General features: G+C 44.0%; 2 protein-coding genes across 2 annotated transcripts; both read left to right on the top strand.

The window, feature by feature from the left end:
• Window positions 1-6,212: 6,212 nt before the first annotated feature.
• On the top strand, window positions 6,213-7,241 carry LOC135873783 (olfactory receptor 52R1-like). The gene has a single exon (XM_065398405.1). It carries the CDS (start codon window positions 6,213-6,215, stop codon window positions 7,239-7,241), a length of 1,029 nt encoding a protein of 342 aa, XP_065254477.1.
• A 13,920-nt stretch (window positions 7,242-21,161) lies between these two features.
• Window positions 21,162-22,160, top strand: LOC135883796 (olfactory receptor 52E4-like). Its single transcript, XM_065411052.1, has one exon. It carries the CDS (start codon window positions 21,162-21,164, stop codon window positions 22,158-22,160), a length of 999 nt encoding a protein of 332 aa, XP_065267124.1.
• Window positions 22,161-23,081: the final 921 nt, after the last annotated feature.

Raw genomic sequence — 23,081 nt, 5'->3', positions numbered from 1 at the left:
GGCCCTTCCGAGGCTAAACTTTTCTTGGAGAAAGTACTGAATAAAAACCTCAGGAGCCACCTGTGTGTTCATGCACAGAGTTAATTAATTAATTAATGGAGATATCCTATCTCCTAGAACTGGAAGGGACCTTGAAAGGTCATCGAGTCCAGCCCCCTGCCTTCACTAGCAGGACTAAGTACTGATTTTTTGCCCCAACTCCCTAAGTGGCCCCCTCAAGGATTGAACTCACAACCCTGGGTTTAGCAGGCCAATGCTCAAACCACTGAGCTATCCCTCTCCCCCGAGAGGAGTCTGTCACCTCCTCCTCTTGCATCTCAGAGCTCTGTCTGTTTATGGCGGGGGTGTCGCAAGGGGAGGCTATCTCCTGACTTTTATCTGCTGTAAAGCATGGAGGTTCTAATGGTCCTCACTGGAATAATTATAAGAATTTTCCAACATGGGCAAGACATCTTCTCTCCTAGCTTCGCTTGAGAATGCAGCTGAACTGTTAGGTCTGAAACTTTGAAAATACAATTCAGCTGGAAGCAGACACCCAGCATGGGAAATTTCAGTCAAAACTCTTCAAGTTTGGTAAACTTATAAGCAACTGAAAATGAGGTTCCCTAATTGAAGGTGACAGACAGCCTTAACTAACGGTGGTGCCACCAGCACTACCTACAATGGCCAATCCATTTGTAAATTCCATTCACCTAAACGCTTTGCTCCAATAATGTCTCTGGTAAGGAGTTCCACAGGCCAAATATGTATTATGTAAACAATTTTCTTTTCTCAGTGTTATATGTTCAGATTTTCAATGTAATCGAATGTTCCCTTGTTCATGTTTTGTGAGACACAGTAAATATAAATGCTTGATCTACTTTCTTTATTGATATATTCATAGGATATAAGAGACCATTATATCATCCAGCTTCACCTCCTGTATGACACAGGCCATTACATTTCACCCATTTATCCCTTTATTGAGCTCCATAACTTGTGTGTGACTAAGGCCTGGTCTACACTGGGGTTTTACATCATGGAATCATAGAGCCACAGGGTAAGAAGGGACCGCAAGGGTCATCTAGTCTAATCCCTGCCAAGATGCAGGATTTGTTCTGTCTAAACCATCCCTGACAGATGGCTATCCAGCCTCCTTTGGAAAACCTCCAGTGAAGGAGCATCCACAACCTCCCGAGGCGTCTGCTCCTTTGTTCTCCTGTTATTACACTTAGCAATTTTTTTCCTGAGGTTTAATCTAAATCTACTCTGCTGTAGTTTGAACCCACTGCCTCTTGTCCTGCCCTCAGTGGCAAGAGAGAACATTTTTTTCTCCAACTTTTTTGTGGCAGCCTTTCAAGTATCTGAAGGCTGCTGGCATGTCCCCCCTTTATCTCCTCTTTTCCAAACTAAATATACCCAGTTGCTTCAGCCTTTGCTCATATGGCTTGTATTCCAGCCCTTGGATCCTCTTTGTCTCTCAACTCTGGATCCTTTCTAGTTTCTCTACATCTTTCCTATGGATTGGTGACCAAGACTGGACACAGTACTCCAACTGTGGCCTAACCAGTGCCGAGTAGAGTGGTATAATCATCTCCTGTGACTTGCATGCTATGCCTGTGTTAATGCAACCTAACCCTACATTTGCGTCTTTTTTTTTTAAAGTAAATACATCCACACCCCTGTATAGACAGCATGAGGTCAAATGAAGAATTCTTCCATGGACCTAGCTCCCACCTCTCGGGGAGGTGGATTACCTGCACTTACAGGAGAACTCCAGTCGTCGGTGTAAGTAGTGTCTACACTGAAGCGCTACAGCAGTGACGCTGTAACATTTTAAGTGTAGATGAGCCCTTAAGCAGATCTTCCAGAAAAGCATCCAGTCTGGATCTGCAGACATGGGGAATTGTAGAATCCACCCACTTCCCTTTGCAGTTTGTCCCAATGATTAATCATCCTCAGTGCTAAACATTTGGCCTTTTTTTCCAGCTGGAATTTGTCTGGCTTCAGCTTTCAACTACTGGTTCTGGTTCTGCCTTTCTCTGCTAGATTACAGAGCCCATTATTACCCACAGTTTTCTACCACGGAAGTCTCCTCTTGATCGTCTTTTTGATAAGATAAATAGATGAAGCTCTTTAAGTCTCTCTCTGTCAGTCATTTTCTCCAGCCTCTAAACATTTTTGTGGCCCTTTTCTGCACCCTCTCCAATTTTTCAACATCCTTTTTGGAATGTGGACCCCAGGACTGGACACAGTCGGTTTCACCAATGCCATGTGCAGAGGTAAAATCCTCCCCCATGCTCCAACTCACCTCTCCCCTGTTTATCCATCCAAGGATCGCATCTGTCCTCTTGGCCACAGCATCACACTGGGAGCTCACAATGAGCTGGGTGTCCAGAATGACCCCTAAAGCCTTTTCAGAGTCCCTGCATTCCATAATACAGTGCCCTAGTCTGTGGGTCAGGCCTGCATTCCCTGTTCCAAGAGGATAACTTTGCATTTCTCTGTATTAAAACATTTTGTTTGCATGGGCCCAGCTCTCCAAATGCTCCAGATGAAATGCATCCTAGAATACTCAAGGAGCTAATAGAGGAGGTATCTGAGCCTCTAGCTATTATCTTTGGGAAATCATGGGAGACGGGAGAGATTCCAGAAGACTGGAAAAGGGCAAATGTAGTGCCCATCTATAAAAAGGGAAATAAAAACAACCCAGGAAACTACAGACCAGTTAGTTTAACTTCTGTGTCAGGGAAGTTAATGGAGCAAGTAATTAAGGAAATCATCTGCAAACACTTGGAAGGTGGTAAGGTGATAGGGAATAGCCAGCATGGATTTGTAAAGAAGAAATCGTGTCAAACCAATCTGATAGCTTTCTTTGATAGGATAACGAGTCTTGTGGATAAGGGAGAAGCTGTGGATGTGGTATACCTAGACTTTAGTAAGGCATTTGATACGGTCTCGCATGATATTCTTATCGATAAACTAGGCAAATACAATTTAGATGGGGCTACTATAAGGTGGGTGCATAACTGGCTGGATAACCGTACTCAGAGAGTTGTTATTAATGGTTCCCAATCCTGCTGGAAAGGCATAACGAGTGGGGTTCTGCAGGGGTCTGTTTTGGGACCGGCTCTGTTCAATATCTTCATTAACGACTTAGATATTGGCATAGAAAGTACGCTTATTAAGTTTGCAGATGATACCAAACTGGGAGGGATTGCAACTGCTTTGGAGGACAGGGTCATAATTCAAAATGATCTGGACAAATTGGAGAAATGGTCTGAGGTAAACAGGATGAAGTTTATCAAAGACAAATGCAAAGTGCTCCACTTAGGAAGGAACAATCAGTTTCACACATACAGAATGGGAAGAGACTGTCTAGGAAGGAGTACGGCAGAAAGGGATCTAGGGGTTATAGTGGACCACAAGCTAAATATGAGTCAACAGTGTGATGCTGTTGAAAAAAAAGCAAACATGATTCTGGGATGTATTAACAGGTGTGTTGTGAGCAAGACACGAGAAGTCATTCTTCCACTCTACTCTGCGCTGGTTAGGCCTCAACTGGAGTATTGTGTCCAGTTCTGGGCATCGCATTTCAAGGAAGATGTGGAGAAATTGGAAAGGGTCCAGAGAAGAGCAACAAGAATGATTAAAGGTCTTGAGAACATGACCTATGAAGGAAGGCTGAAAGAATTGGGTTTGTTTAGTTTGGAAAAGAGAAGACTGAGAGGGGACATGATAGCAGTTTTCAGGTATCTAAAAGGGTGTCATAAGGAGGAGGGAGAAAACTTGTTCATCTTAGCCTCTAAGGATAGAACAAGAAGCAATGGGCTTAAACTGCAGCAAGGGAGGTTTAGGTTGGACATTAGGAAAAAGTTCCTAACTGTCAGGGTGGTTAAACACTGGAATAAATTGCCTAGGGAGGTTGTGGAATCTCCATCTCTGGAGATATTTAAGAGTAGGTTAGATAAATGTCTATCAGGGATGGTCTAGACAGTATTTGGTCCTGCCATGAGGACAGGGGACTGGACTCGATGACCTCTCGAGGTCCCTTCCAGTCCTAGAATGTATGAATCCATGAATCAATCAGTGTGCCTGCCCTGGCCTCCTCACTGTAATAATCACTCCGCCAATCTTTGGGTCATCCTAAAATTTTATTTGCAGTGATTTCCCATTCCCTTCCAAACCATTGATGAAAATATTGAAGAGTATTGGGCCTAGAATTGATTCTTGCTGAACCCCACTAGAATCAGCCGCATTCACTGACAATGGCCCATTGACAACAGCTTTCTGAGATCCTTCAGTTAGCCAGATTTTAGTCCATTTTACATGTGCTCTACTGATATTGTAGAGTGTTCATATTTTTTTCTGAATGTTCTCCCCTACTAAATGAAGTGCCTCAGATAATCAAACTTTATTGCATCTGTGTGGTTTCCTTGATCAACCAAACTTGTACCCTCATTAAAGGATGAAATCAGGCTTCTTTGACAAGACCTCTTTTCCATAAAGTCTCTTGTTGATTGGCATTAATTATATTCCTAGACTTTTTTTTTAATCTAATCCCATACCAGCTTTTCCATTGTTTCCTAACCTTGTCAAATCTTTTTTAAAATTTTCTCTTTTGTCTTAATAATTTACATTTAACACAGTACTGTCCTGTAGTTCCTTTATTTTTTTTTTTTTTTGGCTCTGCTGCTGTCTGATTGCGTACTTCTGGTTCCAAATGAGATGTGTGGTTGTTTGTAACACTAAGGTTCTATTGTAGATGCTGTTTATCATCCTCTTTGACTGATAATGGACTGGAAAGTATTAAATCATCTTAGGTGATATGAGTAAATCATACCGCTTCTGCACAAATGTAGAACAAAAAATAAGTATTGAACACATCTACATTTTCTGCAACATTAACAAGTTTCCTTTCTCTCTCTAGGAACTGGCCTAAAACTTTTCTCGGATTTCTTTTGTTCTTAATATACTTAATAACCTCCTTTTTGTGATCCTTAGCCCTGCCAAGCATGGGTTTTTCCCTGATGTCTCTAACGTCCTTTATCAGTGCTCATAACTTCCAATTTGTATTGCTTGCTGTCTATGTCCCTGTTTCCCATTTGTTATATATTGCTTTCCCCACCCCTAATAGCTGCCTTCCGTTTGTCACTAAACCAGGTTTTTAGCCAAAGTTGTCCACTTCCTTGACTTTGGAATTGTGGCTTTCTAGTTATCTAATAAACTCTTCCAATAAAATTTCCTCTTTTCCTTTCCAGTTTCCTGTCTAATTTTTTCCTCCCAATCCATTTTTCTGATAATTTGCCTCATATCTGGGGAAGCACAAAGTGTCTAAAGGTATTACTGGTTGGGAACTGTTCTCTGTTTGTCCATTTGAACGTAATCAGTTCCATTGTATATTTTCCTCTCCTCTATCATATACCCCTTATTTGTCTCTTCTCTAAACTAAACAGTCCCAGACTTTTCAGTGTGTCCACATCTCGCAGCCTCCCCCATTCTCATAGCCTGTCTCGGAAATCCCCTTTCTATCTGCTATATCCTTTATAGACACTGAGTGACCACAACTGAGTGCGTGTCCAGAGCCGGTTATCCTCTATCCCCTTTCTTAGGTATGAGAACATTGTCTTTCTTTTGGCCAGTACTGCAAATGAACAGGTGTTTCCATGGAGCTTCTATCAATGAGGCCCAGGTCTTTTCCCTGACGCTTGGTCTAGCTGGGATCTTTCCCCCTGTACATGTCTCGGCTAAGCTTTGGTTATTTCCACTCTCAGATTTTTAGCAACCGTCTAAATAGGGAACTCCTTACAGCATGGACTCTCTAGCCTGGGATTCATTGCATTAAGGAACAATGGTGGATAACCAGTATCCACACTCCAGTTTCCTGCTGGTGCCTATTAAGGATTCCCAAACCACGATCTGTAGCAATTACTGACACATGGAGGACCATAAAATATGGAATTGGCATTAGTAGGGTCAGTGTTTCATAATTCATTTCTCTGAACAATGAAAATGTCATTTTCAGTGTGTGAAGAGCGACCAATCTGCTTCACCCATGAGAACAGCCTCCAGTAGTGCATGTAGTGTCGCATATTCACATTGTCTCTCCAACCAGGCATTTGTACTGCAACCATCACCCTAGAGCCTGGGCACATACAGAAAGTCTGGTGAACGTACGGTACGTGCAGGAGACACTGTTCTACCTCAGAGTTGGACACCTTCTCCCCTACTCCATGTCAGATTCCAACACAACCGACTTCACCAACCCCTCCACCTTCATCCTGCTGGGCATTCCTGGCCTGGAGGCAGCCCACGTCTGGATCTCCATCCCCTTCTGCGCCATGTACATCATAGCCATCTTGGGGAACTTCACCATCCTGTCCATCGTAAAGACGGAACCAAGCCTCCATGGGCCCATGTACTATTTCCTCTGCATGCTGGCCGTCACCGACCTGGTCCTGTCTACGTCCATCCTGCCCAAATCACTGAGCATCTTCTGGTTCAATTCCAGGGAAATAGATTTCAGTGCCTGCCTCACCCAGATGTACTTCCTTCACTGCTTTTTAGTGATGGAGTCTGGGATCTTCGTGGCCATGGCTTTGGATCGTTACGTGGCCATCTGCCATCCCCTGAGACATTCCACCATCCTGACAAACCCCGTGGTGGCCAACATCGGCCTAGCCGTGGTACTGCGTGGTGGCATGATCATACTACCCTCTTTCCTCCTGGCAAGTCAGTGGCCATATTGCAGAACAAACATCATTCCCCACACGCACTGTGAACACATGGCTGTGATGAAGCTGGTCTGTGCTGACATCCACGTCACTAGTTACTACGGCCTATTTGTACTATTCTTTGTGACCGGTGTGGATGTGTTTTTTATCGCTGTGTCCTATATCCAGATCCTCAGGGCCATCTTCAGCCTCCCCACAAAGGACGCCCGGCTCAAGACTTTTGGGACCTGCGGCTCCCACCTCTGCGCCATCTTAGCCTTTTACATGCCAGCTCTCTTCTCCTTCCTCACGTACCGTTTTGGCCACAATGTGCCCCTACATTTCCACGTTCTCATTGGCAATGTGTACCTCCTGGTGCCCCCCATGTTAAACCCCATCATCTATGGGGTGAGGACCAAACAGATCCGGGACAGGCTTCTCCGGCTCATTACTCATAAAGGGACTAAGTTTTTCTCTTGGTGCTCTGGCTCTCAGACCAAGTTCCATGCAGATCTGGGTGGTGACTTGGTCCTGGGCCCTCTTCCCTGAATCACTTGCTGATCAATGAGAGACATTAAATCATTTCCTGACCTTAGTCTGCTTTGTCAGCATGACAAACTGGGGAATCGGTCTGTGTACAACTCATTAACTCATAGGGTTGCCACCTTTGTAATTTCTGGTAACTGAAGCCCTGATGTCCTGCCCCCTGCCCTGCCTCTCCCTCCAATGCCCAGCTTCTGCTCCACATCTCATCTCAAGGCTCCACCCACTTCTGGAGGCGCTGACCCTCTCGCTTGCTCCTCTTCTCCACCCATCACTAGCTGAATCTCCCAAACCAGCTGAGTTCCCTCTGCTCTGGGGCTGAGACAGGATCTGTTGCAGCCTGACAAGGAGCCTGCAGGGAGTGCAGCAAGCAAGCAGTGCTGGGGCCAACAGGCCAGTCAGGAGTGGAGAGGGATACCAGGAAATCACATAAAAGCAGCTGAGGTTTGGGAGCAGGGTTGAATGGCAGGTGGGTGAGATTGTGCATCATACAGCATCTGGGCCCTAAAACTTGGCCAAAAAGTCCTGAGTGAAAAGACCATTGTGTGCCTTATTTCTTTAGCTTTCAGATCCCATTTGTTCCTCCTGGCTGGGAATCTGTAGCTGGCAGGATCCATGGAATGGTTATGGGCTGGGACCCCGTTGCCCTGAGCCAGGTCTTGGGGGCAGTGCAAGGGATCAGCTTTTAAGCTAGGAGGACAACAGCCAAGAAAGGCGGAAGGATAAGCCCCTGTATTAGCTGGGAAGGCAAGATGCTGGGCAGAGGCGAGGTGGCGTTGGTAGCTCACAGGGAGGGAGATAAACGGCACAGCTACCATTAGCCGGAAATTTACACACGTACACAACACGTTATCTGGAACTACAGGGCACCCATTGCCCAGGGACTGAAGCTGAACAGTGAAGCTGAGTCTAACATACGCTCTGCATGACGCTTTTGATCACTACATCTACAATCTCTTTATCTAGGCTACTAGCAGTATTATCCCCATGTCATGGACTGACTGAGCCACGCAGCGTTAAAGTGATTTACTCAAGGCCACACAATGAGTAGGTGGTAGGGCTGAGAATAGGAACCGGGAGTCCTGACCCCCCAACCCCACTGCTCTGGCCATGAACTGGCACTGGTCCTCTGATACCAGTACATCACCATTAATCATAACTTCAGACACAAAGATGATATATGCATACAAACAGGAGAGTCATACTTAGCAAATGATAACTTTCCCATTGACATCTGACAGGACATACCTTGTATGTACATTACAAGTGGCAGAGAGAGGGAGGCCATTCTGAGGAGCACTTTCCAAGGGAGAGACAAATCATCTCCCTGCCCCCAAACCAGCACTGCCTGATTCAGGAAACATTTCCTTCAGGGATTCTGACTGGATCAGGCCAGGAACCAGACCACTCATGGAAACACTGAGGCCAGAGGAGGCACATTTGGGTGAAGATAACATCTTGTGGACACCTCCCAGCCCAGCCCCACTCCCCTTCCACACATAGTCCCCTAGCATCCATGTAGCAGCTGCAGGTGTGCTGTCACAGCCTCGCTTAAGCTCCCACAGGTGGACACCCACCAGAAGGTATGTTTGGGTCCCACAACCTAGACCCATGTGCTTTTGAGTCGGAGCAGCATTCAGACCCTGTCTTTGGCTCTGGGTTTCTAGCCCCACTCTTCGGGTGCAGCTTCTGTTCTAGCGCTTCCCTCTGGAAGTGGAGACCTGAATGCCAAGGTCCCGAAACTAGTTTTTGCTTGGCTCCCCCAGACTCTCCAATTGCTTCAGCACACCCTTCCCAGAGCTCCTGTTTGGGCTCATTCTATTTCTAGTTTCTCTCTTTTGTGGCACATGATTTCTAAAGCAAACACACCCAGGTTTTGCAAAAGGGGTAACTAAAACAATTCCTCAACTTTAGACAGCACAGGAGCTATCCAGATCCAGGTAAACACAATACAACACCTGTACGCCATTCCTGTAATTGATGCAGGCTTCTGACCAGGAGAAAATGGTACAACTCTTAGGTCCTAAGCTGGGGATATGGGGGAAATTGGCTCTTTATTGTTGGCTCCTGAGTGACTGCCAAAAACATTCATGTATCTCTGCTGGGTGTGTCCCTTGCTGAGAATGTTTGTGTGAGTGCAGGACCTGCAGGGGTTTGCAGCTTTTCACATCATCACTGTGTGAGAGGGGGCCCAGACTGGTATGCCAGAGGCCTCAGCGGTGCTCCAGTTCCAGGATGCACCCCGGGGAAGTCTGTCACAGTGGCATAGCAAGCAGTGTGAAATGCCCAACTTCTTGTTCTGAGAGAGATTTGCACTTGATACACTGGTGTGGAGATTTTAAGTGAGATGTTAAGTGTGGTGGCTGTAAGTCAGTGAAAGAGGCTACCAATTTGTTCCTTCCTGTTTCTTATTTCGGGAACGGGATGTAGGGACAGAAAAGAAGTAAGATGAGGGAAAACAGTGAAACAATTGTGAAATTGGAGCTATTCAGATTTCAGGCAGTAGAAAAAGAAACAGAACATAGGAAAATTTTGGACCTAAAGCAGAGAGACGCTTCCAGAGAGGAGGCTGAACACAGGAGGGCTATGGAACTAAAACAACAAGAAATTGAGGAGAAAGAAGGAGAGCAGAAACACCAATTGGACTAGCTGGAAAAGTAGAACCAAAACCTTCCCACTCCACTGATTCCCACCTCTCCAAAAATCCACAAATGGGAACAGCTGTGTCCTGCATACAGTGAGTCAGGTGATATTGCTGAATACTTCACTACCTTTGAAAGGCTTTGTGTGATTCATAAAATTCATAAGTATACACTTGGACTGAGGTTGTGAATGAAATAGGAGACAGACTTGTTGGAAGTCTCTGGGTAAGGATAAAAGGGGTAAAAAAAGAAGGGTGATGTCATGTGTGATAGGGCAGGGCAGGGAGCCATGGGAGAGTGATAGAGGGGAGATATATAAGCCCTAGGCTAATTAAGGCGTGGTTCCCTGTAGACTAGGGAGGGTTGCTACAGGTTAATTAGAGCACCTGTAGTCAATGAAATCCCCTTATAACCTTACCTTACCAGACCCTGGCATAACAAGACCCCAAAGATGACCTTAGACTGAGATCCCTTCTGAAGGAGAAAGGAAAACGAGTAATTTAACACATATTAAAGTTCAGGGAGGTGTTTAAAGACACAATGGGTATTGAACAAACCAAACAGTCCAAGCAGAAGATGTGGTATAATAAAAATACTTGGAAATGCCTGCCTGTGATAAAAGATTTGGTGTTATGGTTAAATATCATGATGCAAAGTTTGTTAATAATATTAGAACTTTCTTATAATTTATAAGAAAGAATTTGGTACTGATAGTAAATCCTATGAAAAGGTGTAACATGCATGATTTTCGATGAAAGCTTTTGGAAGTTCTAGGAATAGTAAACAAGAAGCCTTGTGAGGATACTACTGTAGCAAAGTTCCTCCAGAGGTATGAAGCAGGATTGAAGACAAGATGGAGATGAGGCATCAGCCTTATATAGTCTTTTCCAGGTGTAAGAACACCTCTTTGTTCTTACTGTGGAAAATTACAGCAAAATGGAGCCTGGAGTCACATGGGCCAGTCCCTGCATACTTTGCTGAGTCTCAAGGCATATTTGACAGGTTTCAGAGTAGCAGCCGTGTTAGTCTGTATCCGCAAAAATAACAGGAGTACTTGTGGCACCTTAGAGACTAACAAATTTATTAGAGCATAAGCTTTCGTGGGCTACAACCCACTTCTTCGGATGCATATAGAGTGAACCATATATTGAGGAGATATGTGTGTGTATATATATCTCCTCAATATATGGTTCACTCTATATGCATCCGAAGAAGTGGGTTGTAGCCCACGAAAGCTTATGCTCTAATAAATTTGTTAGTCTCTAAGGTGCCACAAGTACTCCTGTTATTTTTAAGGCATATTTGCCTTCTCTCTATGGGTCCATTGTATAGCTGATGGTCCTTAATGGGCCATGAAGCAGGCTAGGCAGAGCTAACACCAGCTTGTCTGGGATGTCACCCAGCAGCATAGCATAAGTTTGAAATACAGACAGTATAGAGCCAATATTCATAACTTCAACTACAAAATTGATACACACATATAGACAGCCTAATCATAACCAGTAATCCATAACCTTGTCTTAGACACCCCATTTGACCCCCTTTATACAAGATTTGCGTGCCACTACAGGACCTTGGTTGCAACAATGATCTATATGGTCCCAGATTATATCAATAACGTCACAACTACTTCTCAGCTAACACCTGTACACAGACTCAAAGCTTATCACAGCAGGAAACCATAATAAACCTGGTCTGCTTTGTGGAAGGGGAAACGTAGGCCCTCCCAGTCACGGCCTTGATGAATATCTGTCCTGAGTTATCACCAATTGGAAAAGCACAATGGTTAACAGTGCTGCACAGATACAAAGAGGTTCTCTAGCGACCCAGAGAAGCCACACTTGCTGACTTTTGAGATCACTAAGCTGCTCTGTGAAGTGTTAAAAGGTACACAGAACGTTGCACAAACACCTGTGGGTAACACCACAATGTTTGCAATACTTGAGAGTTGTATGGTCAAAAGCTAAAGAGGGTTTGGGCACATTGCCTCCGCATTAGTCAGTGACTAACACTCCTGCAGTAAACTAAGGGGGGAGGTGTGACATTCTGTGCCCCAAAGCAACACCCTGGCACCCTCATATTTACCATGGTTATGTGATTATGAAGTGTTTTATACAACATATGTCACATAAGGTATCAATGGGAAAGTTATGATTTGCTCAATATGATTACCCTATTTGTATGCATGTATCATTTTTGTATCTAAAGTTATGTATATTGACTATGTAGTAGTATTGGATGTGTTTGCTCCTGGGTAACACCCACAAGGTACTTTACATCCACTCTAGCCAGTACATTGTGGATGAACCATCCAAGGTAACGCCCATTAAGAAACACAATAGGCCTTAGAAGAAGCTTCTCCCCACCTGATGGACTTTCCTGTGAATGGCCTGCTATGACTCATCAAAGCATACAAGGGCATGTGACCAGCTGATGTGACACTGGACTCCATCTTGTGCCTGAACTTTTCCACTAACTGCGCTGGGGGCTTTTGCTTGGAAAAATGAATTTCCCTCCACATGGCAGAAGCTATAACAGATGGAATTGGCATCATCTCTTGGCCTCACTCCCTCCACAACTCAACACCTGGAAACACCTTAGGAACAAGAACTGAACTGGGGCTGTGGTCCCAGGCTGAGGAGATTTCTAGCCTGTGTATGGAAGATTGGCGGACTGTTTGTTCCATCAGGGTGACACACTCCTTGTATATTGCATAGATTGTAATTTTGTTTTTTCGTAGGTAACTAACTTTGATCTGTCTATTTTTCTGTGTAGTTAATAAATATGTTTTATACTTTTTTTACCTAATACAGTGTGTTATTTGAAATACAAAAGGGAAATCTGCTCAGGAACAGGGGCTGGTGCATTGTCATCTCCACATTGAGGGAGGGGCGGACCAGGTAATACACTTACACTGGTCAGGAATTTGACTAGGGCAAGACAGTACAGCTCTGGCGTCCTAGGCTGGGGAGCTGGGGGAAGTGGCTGGAGCCTCTCTATTGTTGGTTCATGAGTGGCTAGTGAAAGCTTTCATGTAACCGCAGCTGGGTGTGTCCCTGCCTGTGTATGGCTGTGTAAGTGCAAGACCTGGAGACGATTTCCGCTTGTCAGAGCTTCCCAGTGTGAGGGGGGCCCAGATTGGTATGTCAGAGGGGTCAGTGGTACCCCAGTTCCAGGTTACACCCCGGGGAAGTCCATCACACCCACCACATGAACAGGCCCTGCTAGACCATGAGTCCATTTCCCTTTTGTCATGTGCTCAATTATTGATGGAGAGACCATGGTTATGGCAGGGAAGACAGGACTCCTGGGTTCTCTCTGTCATTCTCTGTGTGACCTTGGTAAAGTCACTCTCCCCGTGGATCAGTTTACCTATCTGTAAAATGGGGATACATTCATAATGACTTTCCTTTGCTAGGTCTTTTGAATATCCTTCAGTGAAAGGTGCTGAACAGTATGATGATAGTTACTGATGAGAATTACAGATCTCTGATCCCTTAGCAACAGCCCTGTGTGCTTGCAGAATGTGTTCATGTCTCCCCTAAGGCATCTTTCTCCGGATTTCTCTGTCTACTCTCTACACTTCCCTCCTGGGCATTTGCAGGGTATTAGACCCTATGGAGATCTCGGAATTATCCCTAGGTTTATTACTAATCCATTATAATTTTTAAATATGCACAAATCCACATAGCAGCCAATTCATCACTGACTAAGCAGTGATCCCAAGAGTTCTCATCTCCCTTTGGGAAGGTCCCTTAATTACTGTTTACTCCTTAAGGAGGATAAAGAACACAGAAGCGCAGACAGGCTTGTCTCCAGACTGTTTACATTCAGATGCTGCTTCTCCAGTAGACGTTGAACGAAACCCCCTGGGATTGCACACAGCTATATTATAAACAGTGCACACCCCAGTTTCAGCTCTCAGTGTGGGATGTTGCTGCAGATGCTGGGGTGAGAGAGGCGTGGGACACGGCTACCTGAGGGGGATTGCCAAGGAAGACACGTCTGACTCAGGATTCACAGGTACCCATCTCTTGCTGAGGAGCTCACCTGTTCGACAAACCCAGCACCACCTACAAGGGCCAATCCATTTGTCAATCCCATTCAGCTAAGCTCTTTGCTCCAATAATGTCTGTGGCAAGGAGTTCCACAGGCCAAATAGGTATTATGTAAAGAATTTTCTTTTATCAGTTTTATATGTTCAGACTTTCAATGTAATTGAATGTCCCCTTGTTCATGTGTTATGAAACACAGTGAATATAAATGCCTGATCTACTTTCTTTATCAACAGATTGATAGAGTTTCATACCTGAAGGGACTATTAGATCATCCATTCTGATCTCCTGCATTGCACAAACCATTAAATTTGACCCAGTTACCCCACTATTAAGACCAATGACTTGTATGTAACTGAGGCCTGGTCTACATAGGGTTAGAAGGGACCACAAGGGTCATTTAGTCTAACCCCCTGCAAAGATGCAGGATCTGAACCATCCCAGCCTCCTTATGAAACTCTCCATTGAAGGAGCTTCCACAACCTGTTGTGGCATCTGTTCCGTTGCCCTATTGTTCTTACAGTTAGGAAGCTTTTCCTGAGATTTAATCAAAATCTGCTGTGCTGTACTTTGAACCCATTGCCTCTTGTTCTGCCCTCTGTGGCAAGAGAAAACTTTTCTCCATCTTTTTATAGCAGCCTTTCAAGTATTTGAAGACTGCTGTCATGTCCCCCCTCAATCTCTTCCTTTCCAAACTGAACATACCCAGTTTCTTCAGCCTTTGATTGCATATAGCTGGACTGCTTGGTAATAGTGAGCATAATATGATAAATTTAACATCCCTGTGATGGGGAAAACATCACACCAGCCCAACACTGTAGCATTTAATTTCAGACAAGGGAACTACACAAAAACGAGGAGGCTAGTTAAACAGAAATTAAACGCTACAGCTCTAAAAGTGAAATCCCTGCAAGCTACATGGAAACTTTTTAAAGACACCATAATAAAGGCTCAATTTAAATGTATCCCCCAAATTAAAAAACATAGTAAGAGAAGGAAAAAAGTGCCACCATGGCTAAACAGCAAAGTAAAAAAAGCAGTGAGAGGCAAAAAGGCATCCTTTAAAAATGGGACGTTAAATCCTATTGAGGAAAATAGAAAGCAGCATAAACTCTGGCAAATGAAGTTAAAAAATATAATTAGGAAAGCCAAGAAAGAATTTGAAGAACAGCTAGCCAAAGACTCAAAGTAATAGCAAATAATAATAATAATAATAAGTACATCAGAAGCAGGAAGCCGGCTAAATAACCAGTCGGACCACTGGACGATTGAGATGCTAAACAAGCACTCAAAGGTGATAAGGCCATTGCAGAGAAACTAAATTAATTCTTTGCATCGGTCTTCAGGGCTGAGGATGTGAGGGAGATTCCCAAACCTGAGCCATTCTATTTAGGTGACAAATCTGAGAAAATGTCGCAGATTGAGGTGTCATTAGAGGAGGTTTTGGAACAAATTGATAAACTAAACAGTAATAAGTCACCAGGGCCCAGATGGTATCACTCAAGAGTTTTGAAGGAACTGAAATGTGAAACTGCAGAACTACTAACTGTGGTATATAAACTATCATTTAAATCAGCCTCTCTACCAAATGACTGGAGGATAGCTAATGTGACACCAGTTTTTAAAAAGGGCTAAAGAGGTGATTCAAGAAATTACAGGCCCGTAAGCCTGACTTTAGTACCAGGCAAACTGGTTGAAATGATAGTAAAGAACAAAATTGTCAGACACATAAATTAACATCATTTGTTGGGGAAGAGTCAACGTGATTTTTGTAAAGGGAAATCATGCCTCACCAATGTACTAGAATTCTTTGAGGGGGGTCAACAAGCATGTGGACAAAGGGGATCCAGTGAATAAAGTGTACTTAGATTTTCAGAAAGCCTTTGACAAGGTCCCTCACCAAAGGCTCTTAAGCAAAATAAGCAGTCATAGAATAAGAGGAAAGGTCCGCTCATGGACTGGTAACTGTTTAAAAAATAGGAAACAGAGGGTAAGAATAAATGGTCAGTTTTCAGAATGGAAAGAGGTAAATAGTGGTGTCCCCCAGGGGTCTGTACTGGGGCCAGTCCTATTCAATATATGCATAAATGATCAGGAAAAAGGGGTAAACAGTGAGGTGGCAAAATTTGCAAATGATACAAAATTGTTCAAGATAGTTAAGTCCCAGGCAGATTCAAAGAGCTACAAAGGGATCTCTCAAAACTGGGTGACAGGGCAACAAAATGGCAGATGAAATTCAATGTCGATAAATACAAAGTAATGGGATTAGAAAACATAATCCCAACTATACATATAAAACAATGGGGTCTAAATTAGTTGTTACCACTCAAGAACGAGATCTTGGAGTCATAGTGGATAGTTCTCTGAAAATATCCACTCAGTGTGCAGCGGCAGACAAAAAAATAAAGAGAATGTTGGGAACTACTAAGAAAGGGATAGATAATAAGGCAGTAAATATCTTATTGCCTCTATATAAATCCATGGTATGCCAAATCTTGAATACTGTGTGCAGATGTAGTTGCCCCATCTCAAAACAGATATATTGGAATTGGAAATGGTTCAGAAAAGGGCAACAAAAATCATTAGTGGTACGGAACAGGTTCCATATGAAGAGAGATTAATAAGACTGGGATTTTTCAGCTTGGAAAAGAGAGGACTAAGGGTGGGGGGATATTATAGAGGTCTATAATAGAGGTCTATAATATCATGAATTGTGAGTAGAAAATAAATAAGGAAGTGTTATTTACTCCTTCTCATAACACAAGAACTAGGGGTCACAAAATGAAATCAGTAGGCAGCAGGTTTAAAACAAACAAAAGGAAATATTTTTCCACATAACGCACAGTCAACCTGTGGAACTTCTTGCCAGAGGATGTTGTGAAGGCCAAGATTATAACAGGGTTCAAAAAAGAACTAGAGAAGTTCATGGAGGATAGGTCCATCAATGGCTATTAGCCAGGATGGACAGGGATAGTGTCCCTAGCCTCTGTTTCTCAGAAGCTGGGTCTGGGCTACAGGGGACGGATCACTTGATGATTACCTTTTCTGTTCATTCCCTCTGGGGCACCTGGCATTGGCCACTATCGGTAGACAGGATACTGGGCTAGATGGACCTCTGGTCTGACCCAGTATGGCCTCTCTTATGTTCTTGTGGCTTGCATTCCATCCCTTTGATCATCTTTGTCTCTTGCCTCTGGATCCTTTCCAGTTTCTCTACATCCTTTCTATACATTTGTGACCAAACCGGGACATAGTACTGCAGCTGAAGCCTAACGAGCACCGAGGAGAACAGTACTATCACTTTCCATGATTTACATTCTATGTCTCTTCTAATGCAACAGAAAATTGCATTTGCTTTTTTTTTTTTTTAATCAACACCCTTAGAGATGTAGCTATATCATCCTAACCATGGTGTACACAGCAGGAGGTCAACACAGTTTGTCCTAATGGTCAATCGGCCTCATTGTTAAATATTGGGTCCTTATTTCCAACTGGAATTTGTCTGGTTTCAGCTTCCAGCCTTGCTCTGCCTTTCTCGACGAGATTAAAGAACCCGTTTTTACTATTTAAGATAAATAAATGAAGGTCTTTGAGTCTCTCACTGTCTGGTATCTTTTCCAGCCTCAAATCATTTTTGTGGTTCTTTTCTGCATCCTCTCCAATGATTCAACATCCTTTTTGAAATGTGGGCCCCAGGACTGGACACAGTTGGTTTCACGAATGCCATGTGCAGACATAAAATCCTTCCCCTGCTCTAACTCACCACTCCTCTGTTTATACATCTGTCATAACTATAAAGGGAAGGGTAACAGCCCTCCTGTGTACAATACTATAAAACCCCTCCTGGCCAGAGACTCCAAAATCCTTTTACCTGTTAAGAAGCTCAGGTAACCTGGCTGACACCTGACCCAAAGGACCAATAAGGGGACATGATACTTTCAACTCTTGGTGGGGGGAAGGCTTTTTGTTTGTGCTCTTTGTTTTTGGGGGAGTTCGCTCTTGGGACTAAGAGGGACCAGACATCAATCCAGGCTCTCCAAATCTTTCTGAACAAGTCTCTCATATTTCAAACTTGTAAGTAAACAGCCAGGCAAGGCGTGTTAGTTTTATCTTTGTTTTCTCAACTTGTAAATGTACCTTTTACTAGGGTGTTTACCTCTGTTTGCTGTAACTTTGAACCTAAGGCTAGAGGGGGGTTCTCTGGGCTCTTTAAGTTTGATTACCCTGTAAAGTTATTTCCCATCCTGATTTTACAGAGATGATTTTTACCTTTTTCTTTAATTAAAAGCCTTCTTTTTAAGAACCTGATTGATTTTTCCTTGTTTTTACATCCAAGGGGGTTGGATCTTGATCCACCAGGAGTTGGTGGGAGAAAGTAGAGGGGATGGTTAATTTCTCCTTGTTTTAAGATCCAAGGGGTTTGGATCTGTATTCACCAGGGAATTGGTGAAGAGTCTCTCAAGGCTACCCAGGGAAGGGAATTAGCACATTGGGAGTGGTGGCAGCGGACCAGATCTAAGCTGGTAGTTAAGCTTAGAAGTTTCATGCAGGCCCCCACATTTGTACCCTAAAGTTCAGAGTGGGGAAGCAGCCTTGACAACATCCAAGGATCACATCAGTCCTTTTGGCCACAACATCGCAATGGGAGCTCATGATGAGCTGGATGTCCACAATGACCCCTAAACCCTTTTCTCAGTCCCTGCGTTCCATAATACAGTGCCCTAATCTGTGGGTCAGGCCTGCATTCCCTGTTCCGAGAGGATAGCTTTGCATTTGAGTGTATTAAAACATATTGTTTGCATAGGCCCAGGTCACCGAACGCTCCAGATCAGTCAATGTACCTGCCCTGGCCTCCTCATTGTAACCACTCTGCCAACCTTTAGGTCATCTGCTAATTTTATCTGCAGTGATTTTCTATTTGCTTCCAAATCCTTGATGAAAATATTGAATAGCATCAGGCCTAGAACTGATCCCTGCAGAAACCCACCAGAAACAGCCCCATTCACTGACAATGGCCCATTGACAACTGCTTTCTGAGATCTGTCAATTAGCCAGTTTTTAGTCCATTTAACATGTGTTCTACTGATATTGCATAATGTTTATTTTTTTATCTCAATGTTTTCCCCTACTAAATCAAATGACTCAGAGAAATTGAAGCCCATTGCATCTGTACAGTTCCCTTGATCAACCAAATGTGTTCTCTCATTAAAGGATGAAATCGGGTTTATTTGACAAGACCTGTTTTCCATAAATCCAGTTGTTGACTGGCATTAATTATATTCCTAGACTTTTTTTTAACTAATCCCAGACAAGCTTTTCCATTGTTTCCTAACCTTGTCAAATCTTTTTTAAAGCTTTCCCTTTATTTGTAATAGTTTAAATTAACACAGTACTGTTCTGCATATGTTTTTCATATATATGTATTTCATCACCTCATGTGATATGAGTACCTCATACAGCTTCTTTCCAAATGCAGAACTAAAATATTTCTTGAACACATCCTTTCTCCCTCTAGGAATCGGCCTAAACCTTTTCTAGGATTTCTTTTCTTCTTAAAATAATAACCACCTTTTTGTGATCCTTAGCCCTGCCAAGCACAGATTTCTCTCTGATAAGTTTCACGTCCCTTATCAACTTTCATACATTCCAATTTGTATTGTTTGCTATCTATTTCCCCTTTTTATATCTTTCTTCCTCCCCCCTCCACCCCAATTACTGTCTTCACTTTGCCACTGAACTGGGTTTTTAGCCAAAGTTGTCTACTTTCTTGGCTGTGGTAATCATTCCCATTTTTCTGTCTAAAGTTTTCCTCCCAATCAGTTTTAATAATATTTTGTCTCAGGTTTGGGGAATTAGCCCTTTTGAAGCACTAAGTATCTATTGATATTACTGGTTGGGGACTGTTCTCTGTTTGTCCATTTGAATGTAATCAGTTCCATTCTTTATTTTGTTCTCCTCTATCATAAGCCCCCTTCTTTGTCTCTTCTCTAAACCAAACAGTCCCAGACTTTTCAGTCTGTCTGCATCTGGCAGCCTCCCCAATTCTCATAGCCTGTCTCAGAAATCCCCTTTCTATCTGTTATAGCCTTTATAGAGACTGAGTGACCAAAACTGAGTGCATGTCCATCCCCTTCCTTAGGCATCCGAACATTGTCTTTGTTTGACCACTGCTGCGAATGAGCAGGTGTTTCTGTGGAGCTGCTATCAATGATGCCCAGGTTTTTTTGTTGAGGTATGTTCTAGTTGGGATGTTTCCCCTTTGCACATGGCTTGGCAAAGGTTTGTTTTTTCCACTCAGTTTTTGAGGAACTGGGTGAATGGGGAACTCCCTACAGCATGGACTCTCTAGCTTGGGTCTCATTGCATAAAGGATTGGTGATGGATAACCACTATCCACACTCGTGTTTCCTGCTGCTGCCTATTAAGGTTTCCCACACCGTGATGTGTAGGACTTATTGGTGGATGGGGCACTATCAAACATGGAATTGGCATTAGTAGAGTCATAGAAATTCCTGTCCGTTCCAGCTGAGGAATAAGGAGAGACGGACACAGCTAATCAATCAAGGAGCCCCAGGAGGGGCGATCCGTTTATTTCAATTGCAATTGGGTTCGAGCTCATAAGTCAGCAAGAACCCCGAAAATGCTTACACCAAAGTATTATATGCAGTTGACTATGATAATCTATCGCTCTATGATTGGCCAAAATTTGCTAGCATTACCATACATAAATTAGCAAGCTACATGTATCTGCCCCTCTTATGACCCCTTATTCTTCATCTACTTGCCCCCCCCCCCCACCTTGCATTATTTTGCAAACCAAGCAGTTAGTTATCTACAGGACGCAGGCACAGAAAATTCCATTGTCTGCAGGGTTGGAGTTTGGTTACATTTCCTCTCGAAGGAACTTCCTGAGTTAAGAGTATCCATAGCTAATGCTGCATATCTCCCTTCTACTTTCTCCCATGTGTACGTGACAAATTTGCCCCCTGGAAGTTAAGTAGAATAATTTTATTTCAGTAGGGTCAGTTGTTCATAATTCATTCCTCTGAATAATGAAAATATCATTTTTCAGTGTGTGAAGAGCGACCAATCTGCTTCCCCCATGAGAACAGCCTCCAGTAGTGCATGTAGTGTCGCATATTCACATTGTCTCTCCAACCAGGCATTTGTACTGCGACCATCACCCTAGAGCCTGGGCACATACAGGAAATCAGGGGAACGTAGGGTATATGCAGGAGACACCGTTCTGCCTCAGAGTTGGACACCTTCTCCCCTACTCCATGTCAGATTCCAACACAACCGACTTCACCAACCCCTCCAGCTTCATCCTGCTGGGCATTCCTGGCCTGGAGGGGGCCCATGTCTGGATCTCCATCCCCTTCTGCACCATGTACACCATAGCCGTCTTGGGGAACTTCACCATCCTGTTCATCGTGAAGAGGGAGCTGAGCCTCCATGGGCCCATGTACTATTTCCTCTGCATGCTGGCCATCACCGACCTGGTCGTGTCTACATCCATTCTGCCCAAAATGCTGAGCATCTTCTGGTTCAATTCCAGGGAGATCGATTTCAGTGCCTGTCTCACCCAGACTTACTTCATTCACTGCTTCTCAGTGATGGAGTCTGGGTTTTTCGTGGCCATGGCTTTGGATCGCTACGTGGCCATCTGTGATCCCCTGAGACATTCAACTATCCTGACAAATCCCGTGGTGGCCAGGATTGGGCTGGTTGTGGTGCTGCGCGGCGGCATGCTCGCACTGCCCTTTCTCTTCCTGGCGAGGCAGTGGACATATTGCAGAACCAACATCATCCCCCACACATACTGTGAGCACATGGCCGTGGTGAAGCTGGCCTGCGCTGACATCCGCGTCAGTATTTACTATGGCCTCTTTTTGGTATTCTCTGGGATTGGTCTGGATGTATTTTTTATCACCGTGTCCTATACCCAGATCCTCAGGGCCATCTTCAATCTCCCCACAAAGGACGCCCGGCTCAAGACTTTTGGGACCTGCGGCTCCCACCTCTGTGCCATCTTAGCCTTTTACACCCCAGCTCTCTTCTCCTTCCTCACGCAATGGTTTGGCCACAATATACCCGAGCATTTTCACATTCTCACAGCCAACGTGTACCTCCTGCTGCCCCCCACGCTAAACCCCATCATCTACGGGGTGAGGAACAAACAGATCCGGGACAGGCTGCTCCGGCTCTTTACTCATAAAGGGACCTAAAGTTTTCCCCTGGTGCTCTGGCTCTCAGACTGAGCTCCATACAGAACTGGCTGGTGACATGGTGCCGGACCCTGTTCCCTGAATCACTGACTGGATAGTCAAAAAGAAATTAAACCCTTTCCTGACCTGAGTGTACTGGGGAATTGGTCTGTGTACAATTCATGAACTCATAGGGTTGCTATCTTTGTAATTGCTGATATCTGGACCCCTGAGGCCCTGCCCCTTACCTCACCTCTTCTGCTAAGGCGCCACCTCTGCTCTGCGTCTTCCCCCCAAGGCTCCTCCCTGTCGCTCGCTCTTCTCGTCCCCTCCCTCTGTCACTTCCTGGATCATCTCCACCTGTCTCTGCCTCCCCAGCCACAAGGGAGCCCTTTCAGATTTCGGTAGGGGTTGTGTGTCAATTTTAACCATGATTCCAGTGGCTATTTAAGTATTGGGGTAGCTGTGTTAGTCTGTATCCACAAAAACAACAAGGAGTCCGGTGGCAGGTTAAAGACAAGCAGATTTATTTGGGCATAAACTTCCGTGGGTAAAAAATCCCACTTCTTCAGATGCATGGAGCGAAAGTTACAGATGCAGGCATTATATAATGACACATGGAGAGAAGGGAGTTACCTCACAAGTGGAGAACCAGTGCTGACAGGGCCAATTCAATCAGGGTGGATGTAGTCTACTCCCAATAATAGATGAGGAGGTGTCAATTCCAGGAGAGGCAAAGCTGCTTCTGTAATGAGCCAGCCACTCCCAGTCCCTATTCAAGCCCAGATTAATGGTGTTAAATTTGCAAATGAATTTTTGTTCTGCTGTTTCTCTTTGAAGTCTGTTTCTGAAATTTTTTTGTTCAATGATAATGATAGTGACTTGTAAATCTGTTATAGAATGTCCAGGGAGATTGAAGTGTTTACCTACTAGCTTTTGTAT

The sequence above is a fragment of the Emys orbicularis genome, chromosome 1 (assembly GCF_028017835.1).
Source record: "Emys orbicularis isolate rEmyOrb1 chromosome 1, rEmyOrb1.hap1, whole genome shotgun sequence".
In the NCBI taxonomy this organism is placed as follows: domain Eukaryota; kingdom Metazoa; phylum Chordata; order Testudines; family Emydidae; genus Emys; species Emys orbicularis.
This window is presented reverse-complemented; position numbering and strand designations above follow the sequence as displayed.